Consider the following 13,800-nt stretch of genomic DNA (forward strand, 5'->3'; position numbering starts at 1 on the left):
TCTCATGGACTCCCCTGTTGCTCCCATTGTTTTAGGTCACCCCTGGTTGTCCAAACATAATCCACGAGTGGAATGGGGTTCTAACACTGTCACATTGTGGAGTGAAAGATGTCATGAGTCTTGTCTGGTTTCTGCTTGTTCTGTTGTCCCTGTTTCGTGCCCATTGAGTATCTGGACCTGAAGGAAGTGTTCAGTAAGTCCCGGGCTGCTTCTCTCTCCCCCCGAAGAGATGGGTTTTAAGCCGATTCTTGAAGATGGCTAAGGACTCAGCTGCTCGGATGGAGTTGGGGAGGTCACACCAGGAGGGAACATTTAATTTAAAAGTCCGTAAAAGTGACTTTGTGCTTCTTTGGGATGGCACAATCAAGCGACGTTCACTTGCAGAACGCAAGCCTCTAGAGGGCACATAAGTCTGAAGTAATGAATTTAAGTAAATGGGTGCAGAGCCAGTGGTGGTTTTGTAGGCAAACATCAATGCCTTGAATTTTATGCGAGCAGCTATTGGAAGCCAGTGCAAATTGATAAACAGAGGTGTGACATGTATTCTTTTTGGCTCATTAAAAATTTATCTTGCTGCCGTGTTCTGGATTAATTGTAAAGGTTTGATAGAATTGGCTGGAAGATCTGCCAAGAGAGCATTGCAATAGTCCAGCCTGGACAGAACAAGAGCTTGAACAAGGAGTTGTGCAGCATGTTCTGAAAGAAAGGGCCTGATCTTCCTGATGTTGAATAAAGCAAATCTGCAGGATCGGACAGTTTTAGCAATGTGGTCTGAGAAATTCAGCTGATCATCAATCATAACTACAAGGCTTCTAGCTGTTTTTGAAGGAATTATGGTTGATGTGCCTAACTTAATGGTGAAATTGTGATGAAACGATGGGTTTGCTGGAATCACAAGCAGTTCTGTCTTGGCAAGGTCGAGTTGAAGGTGATGGTTCGTCATCCAGCAAGAAATGTTTGTTAGACAAGCTGAGATGCGAGTAGCTACCGTCGGATCATCAGGATGGAATGAGATGTAGAGTTGAGTGTCATCAGCATAGCAGTGGTATGAAAAGCCATGTTTCTGAATGACAGAACCTAGTAATGCCATGTAGACAGAGAAGAGAAGTGGTCCAAAAACTGAGCCCTGAGGCACCCCATTAGTTAGATGTTGTGACTTGGACACCTCACCTCTCCAAGATACTTTGAAGGACCTATCTGATAGGTAAGACTCAAACCATTGAAGTGTGGTTCCTGAGATGCCTTTTGCCAGTAGGTTTGATAGGAGGATCTGATCTTCATTTATCTATTTGAATAATGAAGTAAACCAACTAACATTATACATATTCTTTTCATTTCTGTACCCAATGTTTAAAAAATTTATTGGTAAATTCAAAAATAGCGGTATCGGTATCGGGTGAGTACTGGAAAAAGTGGTATCGGTGCATCCCTATAAATGAGGATCTTCAACATAGTGTAACACAGCTCATCTTGATGAATTGAAGATGCAGGTCACATGCAAAAGAAGAACATGAAATTAATTTTAAAATTAACTTTTATTTTTCCAATTTAAACTTTTTTTTTCCAATTTATGTATATAAATGTGTGCACAAGCAACAGAGGCAGAAAATCATACAGTCATGCTGATTGTCGGCTTTCTCCAGAGAGTGTCTGATGTCATTTTTCTTCTCCAACAGTTAAAATTATGGAATTATGGTCTCTTCCGATTTCCGGACAAACAAGTCTTTTTTTACATTTGTGAGCTTGGAAAATTCGATGTCCATCTTCAATGAAAAAAAAAAAAAAAAAAGAAATATAAATATTACAATTATGAAATACAAGTTTGTGTAAAGTTCTCTCTCAGTTGAGCATGTCTGTTACAAAAGCTGGCATGTCAAGAAATCTGAGATATTCCTTGAAGATTTCAGTTACAGTTGTGGATTTTCTTGTTATCCATCTCCTTCGGTAACTGAAGGTTTAGTCAACTGCAGTCTTTATTGATATTAATTCTCTGGTGCTGGTTGCATCCTCTTTATCAGGGTCAACCACTCACTTGGCACAGATTCATATAGACTTGGCAAAGAAGGGTGCAGAGTAAAATCACGATGTTTCAAACTGTACATCCGTCTGATGTTCCGTATAGTCTAATTTCTATAAATCCACTGTGAGATGGCCCATCATAGAAATGCTCCTGACACAGGTAAGGCAAAAACAGAGCTAAGTTGGAGTCAAGTATGCTTGAGCATTGCTAAGTAATTCATTTTAGAATGTAAGAAAATCCTTACCTGTCCTTTTTCACCAAAGGGCATTGAATCCTTACTGAGGGGAACAATCTCCTTAGTGCCAGCTTTTCTGTACCAGATGGATAGCTGAAAAAAAAAAAAAAATAATATGTTCAGTAAAAGAATACAGTTGCAGAAATGGCTGCAAAAAAAAAAAAAAAAAATCTGACTTAACACTGGTACTTTAGACTTTAGTTACATTTATTTATTGAATTAACTTATTTATTGAATTATTTATAACTTTTATTAAATGTATAACTTATTTAAATATAATGTAATTTAATTTAATTTGAAAACAGATACACCTTATATCTGCTACACAACCACATATACTCACAATCCATGTTTTTCTACGAGGTCACTGACAGCAGCTTTAACAAGAAACTTTCTTGAGGAAATAGAGAGCGTCTTTGTCTCTTCGTGTTTTCTCAGGATTGTAGGGGCTTTTTCTTCAATCAGTGTCAGCAAGCTAGTTGTGGTGTCAGTCCGAGTTGCCTCTGTTGAATGACACTGAATAATGTCAAAAACATTTTATTAATTTAAATTTTTACTTTGACCACTAGTAATATAGAGTGAAAGACATTAATGGTTTACCTGTAATGACTGAACACTTCCTGAATGAATCCTGCTTGTTGCTTGCAGTATAATATATTTGACATTTGTCAAGCTCCCGCACTCCTGCATTCACATCAGTGTCAATGAATTCTTGAAAATACGTGTCAAATCTCAGTATTCGATCAAGAGATACTTGTTGAGGCAGCTCAGTTTTGGCTGAGGCTATCAGTTCTCTGACAATGAATAGTTTTCTCTATGTTTCCTTTCCGTCTATGAAGACAGTTGCAAAGACTCTGTTTAAAATATAATGTACTGTAATTTGTTCCTTAACATCAATCATTTAAATAAAAGAAAACAATTTATCCCTACATAGACCACACAATGAGAATACAAATAGCAGTGTATAAAAATAAAAATGTCAATTTGAAATTTTGAAAATTCTCCTATTAATATTTTGTTGAATAAGTGATTAGTCGATTTGAGTCTATTGATCATTTGGTAATAAAAACTATATTTTTATTTAATAAAAAAGAAGAGCTTGTCTATGTCTCTTGAATGGTGTCCCCCCTGTCGTATTGGGGTATCCGCCCCTTTATGAAAAGGCCATCCACTTTTGTGACATCAGGACAGCAGGTTGGTGACTTTTCAGTTGACAAATTTTCTTTGTCTAATTTGCTTACTACCTTTGCCAAAGCCTAACAGTGATTAGAATACAGTATTTTCAAAATATGTATGTTTAAATATACAAAATTCTCTTCAACAACCAGACTAAATATTTAGCCAATCACAGTTTGTTGTAAGCTAATATGCGAGTTGAAGCTCAAAATGTCCACCCTGTCAGCCACTTATTAGACTCCACAGACTGAACATAAACATGACAGGGTGTACATAAAGTAGCTATTCATTTGTCGTTAATATTACTAGAAACTAAAATGAACACATATCAGTGTGATTGAGGATGTGATTTTATTATTTATTATTACAGATTGTCTATTTGCAGTAAAACGTGTGAAATAAATGTTTCATTGTCATATTCCGTCATGCTTCTTGTGTTCTGCATTATGTGTCCACCCCTTCATGTGCTGGTCAACCCTGTCATCTGGATATTTTACAATAATATTTTAAATAATAATTCATTAATATCTGTGTTCAATAGCAAGGTGTTGGAGCAATAACATGCAAACAAAAAACTGCATCCAAATATCATTTTTCTCCAAACAATAAATAAATTAAAATAAATACACGTGTGAATCGCATGAGTTTCTATAAAAACACATGGTTTAATTTGTAAAATGTATTTATAATTTGAAAGCAAACAAATAACCATGTTTAGGAAAGGGACATCATACCTTTCAGAAAATATAATTTGCGTCTTAATTTTGCAACGAAAACAAATTTAACAGTAATATATATATCCATGACATGTGGACATATCTTATGGTTTATGCTTTGAATAATGGCCCATAATTATCTAAAAAAAATGTTTGGGAGCTCATCTAATATGTTTGTCTATTTATGACATGACAAAGCGAATGAGAAATTAAAACCAATTGAGTACCGTGAGGGTTGAAAGGGATTTTATTATTATTATTATTATTTTTTTTTTATCTTTTTTCCCTCATTTTAATGTATTCCTGAATTCAGTACAAACCAGCGCGCCATGAAGTGCGGTGATTCACGGATGTCCTGCAACGGTTCGCTTATTCATACATTTCAAACCTACACGTCACTTGGCAAAATATGTCTGTAAGTGAAATCCAACATGTGAAGGGTGTGAGCTATGGACGCTTCTGTAGCCCTTAAACCACAAGGATTAAATTTAGGATATTTACTTCGTTTCCTAACGAATATAATTTCAGTTACAGTTAGTTGGCGCTAGATGAAGCTACAGAGATGGGGAGGAGAGCAAGAGTGGGTGTGAGGAGGCGTTGAAACACTTTAAGAAAACTTATAGCACGTGTTTTGATGTCTTTTTTCATCATTCGCTCTGGTGGATTTATAATAATTAATAATAATATGAACTCAAAGAAAACTGATCGGGTTTGATCATAATGAGTCATAATGAAGGAAGAGAATCGTATTATCGATTGCCTGATTCCCCAAATTCTTCAGCACGGATCGAACCGGAGAACTCAACGGCTCTTCACGCACGTCCGGTACGTGGGCTATTTATTTAATTATTTATTTATTTAGTCGTGTGTTCTTAAAAACAAACCGAATCTAGAATAAAAACAGAAGACCAGGAAATAATTGTTAGTTTTTTGTTTGTTTTTTTAAATGAAAAAAATATTATAATTGTTTGTGAGCCTAAATATAATTATAACCATTATTATCTTTTCTTTATTTTCATGTATTTATTTTTTATTGTATTATTTTGTGTTATTTAATTTTTGCAGAATCTTACTGAGGGCACAACATCCAGCCCAAATCTTGATGGGATGTTATCTAGTCCAGATCTTCAGTGGCTTCAGCTGTCCTCTGTACTTTTCCAATCAGAGACCAACTTGGAAACATTTTCCTCATTCGCACCCACCACCGTGTCCAACGGCCCCTGTTTGTCACAGTGCTCCAGTCCTGACCCGTCCTGTAATGGGGCAGTGGGAGACAGTTCAGTAGGACATGCTGACAAACATGTAAGTTATTGGAATTTCTGATATTTTCAGAGTGTAGAATGCAGAAAATAGTGAAAGTAAACTTGACGGGTTTCGGTGATTCATTCATTTATGGCAAAGGAGTGAAATGACTCACACCTGAATCACAAAGGGGCATGTGGTGTGAGTCAGCGCTGTAGTATTTGAGCGGGAATCTTAAAGCGCAGGCTCAGATGGCTCATTTTGTCATTGGTGCCAGTGGATGAGTAACAGGAACAGCATATTTGGAATTGGATAGAACTGCTGTGTGTTTGTTTTCTTGATATCAACCATAAGATGGCAGCACCATCACTCTTTTAGACTGAAGCTTGGTTCTTAAATAAAATTTGGAATTGCCTTGCTAAAACCTTCTCGGCATTTATAGATGTCCTCTGAGGAACTTGACAGGATAAGGATCCGCAGGGAAAGGAACAGAGTAGCAGCTGCCAGGTGCCGGGACCGCCGTCGGATGCTTATAGACACGTTACAGAATGTGAGATCAGTAGGCCTACTTATTTGTGTTGTTTAGCCATTAGCCGCATGTCCTGAGCTTGTGCTTTCTCTTTTAGGAGGCGGATCATTTGGAACATGTAAAGACTCAACTGGAGGAAGAGATCGCTGCTCTGGAAAGGGAGAGAGAGAGGCTGGAGTTGGTTTTTGAGGCACATATGCCCATCTGCAAGTTAAATGACCTAAACCCAGAATAATTACTGATGCTGGTCGTGTTTAGTGCTGAGTCTGCTGGTTCAGATCAGCTGTGGATTATATAACTTAATAAACGTATATTTGTTAAAGAAAGCGAAATGTTAAAATCTATTTCAATGATACCTTGAGAATTATTATCTTGCATGCACAATTGGTTTCACTTGTTTTCATAATAAACTACAGATTCAAATGTTGTTGCTTCTCTGTGTAGTGATTGTTTGTACCAGGATGTAGCGACAGGTGTTAACCTTGGTTGAGAGTGAGCTCTATATATTATGTTTATTATTTAGCTAATATTTACGTATGCTGTTCAAAAGTACAGAAAAAATAGATTAAAAAATATATTATTGCAATTTAACTGTTTTCTATGTTACATTTATTTTAATATATAATTATTGCTGTGATAGCAAAGTAAAATTTTCACCAGCCATTTACAGTCTTCAGCGTTTTTCAGAAATCATTTTAGAAATTGTTCCACAAGAAACATTTATTTTATTATCAGTGTTGAAAAAGGGTTGTGCCACTTAAAATATATTTGTGGATATTGATCTATAGTTTTCAAAAAATGTTTGATTAACAGAACATTTAAATAAACAGCATTTATCTGGAATTACATTTTTGAAACAGTAAATCTTTACTGCCAGTTCAGTCCTGCTTTATAAAACTTCATTTCTTTTAAACTTTGACTCCAAACTTTTAAAGAGTAGTATATAGCATATATAAAGAACATGCCAGATGTTTAGGGACTCCTCCAGTCCCTAAAGTTTTTTTTTTTTTTTTAGTTTTAGTTGTTAGTTAAGACATCATTACTGTTTTGCTGAGCTTATTTGTTTGTTGTGATATTTGTCCTGTAGATATTATGAGTTTGATGGTGTGTTCCCAGGGAGGTGCTGGGTAAAAAAAAGACTTGGACGCTATCAGTTCAAAGACTGGGGTTGCACAAGAGCTATTGTCGACAGGTGCTGCACACTCTGGCCTCTTGTATTTATGAATGCCTCACAAACAAAGGATGAATACTGCATTTAGAAATATTGTTTTACATAAATTTTTAATATTTATTATTATTATTAATATTATTATTATAGCATACATATATATATTTATTTAGAAATTTGTTGTCAGTGAACTGTACTAAAATATTACGTGGTTGTGATTTTTAATATAAAAATGATGATTGTTATTCTAAAAAATGGTACTGTTAGTAGTATTTAAGTACTAATTTATTAATGTATTGTTTACAGAAATTTCAGTGGGCAATACTAAGAAATATTAAATAATAATATTATTAGTATTGTTGTATTCACATATTTATTCACGAATTTGCTGTCAGTGTGCAATACTTAGAAATATTACAGCATATTAATTGTTAATATTAATAAGTACTAATTTATTGACATTAATTTACAGAAATCTTGTCAGTGTACAACACTTAAAAATATTAAATTATTATTATTATATTCACATATATTTATACATAAATGTTGTTGGTTTACAGTACTTATAAATATAAAATAATTGTTGTTGTTATTTTATTCCTGTATTTATTTACATAAATGTTGTTGTGTACACTATTTAAATATTAAGTAATATTATTATATGTTGAAATTCATTTAATATTACTTCATTCATTCGTTAATTTGTAACTAATTAACTCATTTATTCATTCATTGGCAAGGACAAATAACCTTTCTACCATTTTCTCAGTTTGACAATTTCAAGCGTGTCTCAAGTGGAGGAAGAGCTAAAAGGCCCCCTGGTGGAGAACATTAGCATCACTTTCTCCTGTCTGATGTTCTGGCAAGGTGAGACTTTCACACATGTGGCCAAATGAGGTATATTGCTAGTGCTATAAGAAAAGCAGCTGTCCCACCTATTGATAATTGTGAACATTCTAGCTTTCCAATTCAGGGAACGTAAGTGAATCACAATGTTTTATACCTTTTCTTGTAATAAAGATGATTTACAAGAGGTTCTGTACTTCAATACTGTAAATGCACATGTGCTATTGTGACTTAATACAACCAGCCTCACCAATGAAAGCTTTTAGAGTTTTAATTGAAAGGAATTGTAAACTTAGAGAACACACAGGCACATCTTAAACCTTATGTTTCTGTTGTGTTCATCCTCTTACTGTTTTGCTTGGTCTCTCTCCACCATTCATCTTTCTCCTCATGCGTTCTCTTCTGTTCCTGACACACTTTTCAAAGAAATTCACAAAATTAATTTGAGATTAAATGCATTACAGCAATTGTATATGCATTCTTATGCTCTTTGTTGTCTTTCTTCCGTACTTAGACAACGTGTTGGGAGACATGGATGTTGATCTATAAAAAGAGTTTCTGCATGACTTGAAAGGCTTGAAAGTTTTGGTTAATGATAAAGACATGCTGGACCAACACAAAAGGCATGTTAATAATTTGTTCAGATGCTCATTATTTCTAATACTGATGACATGCTATGTCTAACATATCTGTCCTTTCTACAAACACTATAGCTTGGTATGTGCACAGCTTAGAGGAACATTTAACGTCTTTAGTGAGATGGAGGCCAATTTTAAGGTCAGAAGCATGAATGTTTTCATATACTTTTTAAAATAATATTTTTATTCAGCAAAGGCACCTAAAGACACTAAAGACATTTATAAAATTATGAAAGATTTCAATTTCAAATTCAATTCTTTCTATTCATCAGAGAGCCCTGATTTGAGGATCACTTGACACTGAAGACTGGAGTAATATACACATTTTGTTTTTGTTTATTAATTTGTCTTATTATACGGATGCTTATTGGGTGTACTTCAGAACTTGTCAAGAGCGCTAGTTAACATTGCCTCAAAACTCACACACACCAAGGATGTCCGAGATCTGTTCATCGACCTTGTGGAGAAGGTAATGCACTGACATTGTACAGGTGCATCTCAAAAAATTAAAATATCATAGAAAAAGTCTAAATTTAATTTTGTGCTCAAAGATAATAGGGCACTATTGTGAATGCATTGCGAAGACTGATATGACAGGGAAGAAATTGTTGAATAAAGTCTGTTTTCTTTGTGCACAAGAAGTATTCTCATAGCTTTGTAACATTACAGTTGCACCACAAACGTCACGTGGACTATTTTAACAATGTCCTTACTACCATTTTTGGTGTTGAACATGTCAGTTGTATTGCTGTCTATGCAAGGTCAGAAAGCTTTCGGATTTCATCAAAAAAGAAGAAAAAACAAATCCATTATTAAGGCGTGTATACTTTAAACTGTCACTTCTGACCAAAAGACAAGTCTATAATCCATAATAATCCAGTAAAATAGTCCATTGTGTTTTCATCTCACATCAAACTCCATCACTATATTTTTTAGAACTGTTTTGGACTGTTTTCGCTTGTAAACAGTCCTTGATCTGTGCATATTTCTCTCCCGATTCACACAAATGAACGTGTTTACTCTGCAAAGTGATTTGATAGGGGAATTTTTAACATGACTTTAAGTTAAAAACATTTATTATAAAAACTATTCTTTTTTAATTGATGAACTGGAGTTATTGTTGATATCTTGTGTATTATTGTGATGCTTCTCTTAGATGTTAGATGTACTTTTGTTCACTGAAAGGTGCTTTGGGGAACCCAACAATGGTTCTTCGATGTCATTTCTGTGAAACCCCCCTTTGGAACCTTTATTTTAAAGAGTGTCGAGGAGGGTAATTATCTCAAAGTGTGCATGTGATCAATGTTTTCCCACAGTGAAGTAGCTACTTGTTTGTGTGCCCAGCAGGTGTGGGTCAACAGCAGGGGAGTACTATTGGCTGGTCAGATCTGAAATGAATGGATCAGGAAACACTTTTACTACCTTATAAAAGGACAGTCCCAGGACACCTGTCACCCCCTACAAATGGTCATGGAAAATCCCTCAGAATTTCTGCAGAAGAGTCCTCATGGGAACTTTCCCTGGCACTCCTGCTGTTTCTGAAAGTAAGCTACCTCTGTTGTTTCCATCTCAGCCATTGTCTTAATGGTGCTCAAACCTTGTGTAAAGAAGACGCATGATATTCCTGGCACAGATTAGTGTTTTAGAGTTTAATCGGGAGACCTTGCCTCCTTTTTTACCCTGTTAATTTGTGTCTGCATTCCTTTTCGACATCCCCCAGTAAATATCCAGCAGTATCAGACACAAGCGAGCTCCACCAGGATGAAAGTTAATAAGCCGAAGTTTATTAAAAATGGGAAATAATTAAGGCCTACTAATTGCACAGGATTTGCCTAATATAACCCAGATGGATTGGTTTGCCATTTTTCCCCCTTGAGTGATGGATTTGGGATTTGGTCAGGGAGCGAGGAACTTGGATCCTTGAGGCCTGGAGGAAAAAAAGGCAGAAGGGTGAAGGGTGGCTGAGATGCAGGGGCTGTTCAGGAGTGGGTGGAGGGAAAGAAGTGGGACGTCCTAAGCTCATTTCTATAGCATTGAACCTTTCCTGAAATATTAAATACACTAGCTATCACTGCCCGGGTCCTGTCTTTTGTCATAGAGCTCTAAAAACAGTCCGCTAAATGAAGAGGGAGAGAGAAATTAACAGAGACAGAAGAACGAGACAGCTTCTGCTGGACAGATTTAAGAAAGTGAGTTTCAAACCATCTTTATTTAACTCCTTTGCATTTTGTAAAATTGTGCATAGCAGTACTTAATACAAGTGAGATTATTCAAGCATACTTGGAGAGAAAGGCATTTGATAAAGCATGCATGAGAAATGTATCATTCCAGGACGTTGTGCTCATTGTTGACTTGTGACAGAAATTAGTCAATGCTTTGCTATCATGCTTAGATGTGACAGAAACCTGTAGTTTGAATTGGAAACAGTTGTAGTTAATGGTTACAGACAAGCCTGGTGGCTTGTTTTTGGACAGATCTGAGTGCATGGAATTGCCTGTGTAGTCATATCCTGTATAGTCCAGAGACTGGCCAATTCTGCTGTTCCAGAATAAACAGTAGAACAAGTCCATAGAAATCCATAAAGTCATGTCACTTACATAGGACATATAAAAAAGTGATGTACAAAAGCAATTAAAATGGTATAATGCATTTAACCATAAAAGATCATCTTTAATCTTGAAATGTGTGTGTAAGGAGAAGTGTATGTTATGAGAGTCCAGGAGGGATAATGATGGCTGAGAAGGTCTGTTATTTGTTTTACAGTTATAAAAAATAATGAGGCCTTGAAATAAATGCTGTACTATAGCAAAAGAGGCCAGAACAGTTGAAATACTTTTCTAGCAGCAGCATTTTGGACAGTATAAAGTCCCATGTGCAACATTGTTAAAAGTGGTGACATGCAATTATTTGAAAGATATATTTATTATCTCAGAGAGAACCCATGATAAGTTTTGTTGGTGTAAAGTATGTGATGTGAAGTTAAATAGTATATTGTATGTGACTTGAATAAAACCAGTCTTTTTTATCGTAAAGTAGTCAGGGTGAGATGAAGGTGTGAATAACTACTGTATCTCCAGATCACTGAATGTGAGGAATGGAAAATCTGTCATGCAATATCTGATTTTATGCACCATATTGCCTTGTTTACAAGAACTGCCTAGTTAGCGAGATCAAAATCACTGCGCTAAACCCCAAACTCACATTTATCACTATCCTATATGCCATGGAATATTATTTGTTGAAGAATAACAGTCATGTTAAAGTAAACCTAATCTCACTATAATAAAAAGAGTGAGAATTTCTGTTCTCGGTTATGCAGGTTTGTGCTGGTCTAGCTAGTGGACAATGCTATTGTAAACACTTGCAATTTATTGAAATTAGTTAATGCACATTATTCAGCATGTTCACAGTATTCTTAATCTTGATTTAAATAAAAAAATTTTTACATTTTTTTACAGTTCTGTCTTCCTCTTCAGTCTTCTGTCATGCTGGAACATGTACATGTCTATCTGCCTTCCTACGGAACTTGGCATATACAGTACAGTGTGGTATTGTATACTATCAGAAATCAGTTTGCACTAGAAGTCATGTTCCTGTCAATAAAAGTGTTTGAGTGTGATGCTACATAATAAAGTGTGGATTCTCTGCCAGGAGTGTACAGATGGCTACGAGTGGGACGTGCAGACTCAGCTCTGTCGAGGTGGGTGGAAGGTCATGTGCCAGAGAAAGAGAGAGAGAGAGAGAGAGAGAGAGAGAGATGATGATGAGAAAATGATGCATTTCCCCAAATTATCTTGTTGGTTAAATGTCACATGCACATCCCTCTGTCCTGCCCCTGTGTCTGGCTGCATCTCTGAATGTTTTAATACACTGTGTCCTGAGTAAACACGACATTAAGCACAGACGATTAAAAGAAGGTGTAGATGTAAAGCTGTTCAGGGTAGCCCCGCCCACTTCCAAGTCTTATTGGTCAAAAATCCTGCATCATATAAATGGCTAAATTAAGTAGTTTATATAAATTATGTATCAATGTTAAAATACTTTCTGTCCCAGTTTAATATTCTAGATATACAGCACATCCTTAGCCAAGCACAACGCAATGAAAAATTAAATGAGCAACAAGCAATAAATTATTTTGATCTGAGATTTAGTATTAACCAAGAAATAATGTTGTTGGTTGATTGGTCCCTTATTCTGCAGCTTGTGGTAACTCCATCCATTTTGAAATCTGATTGATTCTGCTTCATTGTCTCATCAAATGTTTTATGATTGGTTAATAATATTGTGTGGACATACAAAACTATTTATAAACTATTAAACATTTTTAAGATCACAATATACGTGTTAACTTCATGGTTCTTATAATTTTGTTTGGTAAATGATACAGATGATTCTTTTTGGTTGATATTTTTCAAAATTATATTTTAATGTTTATTGGCTTTCTTAAAGGGCCAGTTCACCCAAAATTGACTCCTGTAAGACTTGTGGGGAACACAAAAGAAGATATTTTAAAGAATGCTGGTAACTTAACAGTTTTGGTTAAATTATATATATATATATATATATATATATATATATATATATATATATATATATATATATATTAGTGCTGTCAATCGATTAAAAAAAATTAACTAATTAATCGCACAATTTTTTAAAATTAATCGCGATTAATCGCGATTAATCGCAATTAAAAGACTGAAACTTTTTGGATATGTAAATGTAAAATGTAAATAATTAATGTAAACTCAAGACAAAGAAACTATTTAAATTCAAAATATGATTGTTTATTGGAATTTTTGTTTAACTTGTAACACAGATTTTCTCATGTAAACAACATACCTGCAATAAACCATCAATATCTTCCAAATTAACTGTTGGCTTGAAAGCCATATTTATTACAGAAATAAAAACACAGGCATGTAAGTACCATTTGAATTTCAAAACAATCAATGCCAATAAAAAACAAAAATGATTTCCATGTTGAATTCTAAGTGGACTGCAAAAAAATTCCAAAGTATAGACATTGCCAGTGCTTTAAGTGGGCCAGTATGCACTGATACTGGGTACCGCCACTTCCAAATATAGCTCTTGAGTGTACCGCCACCTCTCCGTGCGCCCAGAACGTGCTTGTAGCGTACCGGTACGCTCATTTGGACATCTGTTTTAATAGAGGTTTTAATCTTTTACCTGCACTGCCGATTTTCAGAGCGCCCTTCGCAATGCAAGC

General features: G+C 35.2%; 1 protein-coding gene across 1 annotated transcript; it reads left to right on the forward strand.

The window, feature by feature from the left end:
- The first annotated feature begins 4,576 nt into the window (after positions 1–4,576).
- Positions 4,577–6,345, forward strand: LOC113038567 (proto-oncogene c-Fos-like). The gene is made up of 4 exons (XM_026196076.1): positions 4,577–4,972; positions 5,213–5,449; positions 5,832–5,939; positions 6,016–6,345. The coding sequence occupies exons 1-4, from the start codon at positions 4,868–4,870 to the stop codon at positions 6,151–6,153; spliced, it is 588 nt and encodes a 195-aa protein (XP_026051861.1). The 5' UTR covers positions 4,577–4,867; the 3' UTR covers positions 6,154–6,345.
- The last annotated feature ends 7,455 nt before the right edge of the window (positions 6,346–13,800 follow it).

Source organism: Carassius auratus, chromosome 21, assembly GCF_003368295.1.
Source record: "Carassius auratus strain Wakin chromosome 21, ASM336829v1, whole genome shotgun sequence".
Classification (NCBI taxonomy): domain Eukaryota; kingdom Metazoa; phylum Chordata; class Actinopteri; order Cypriniformes; family Cyprinidae; genus Carassius; species Carassius auratus.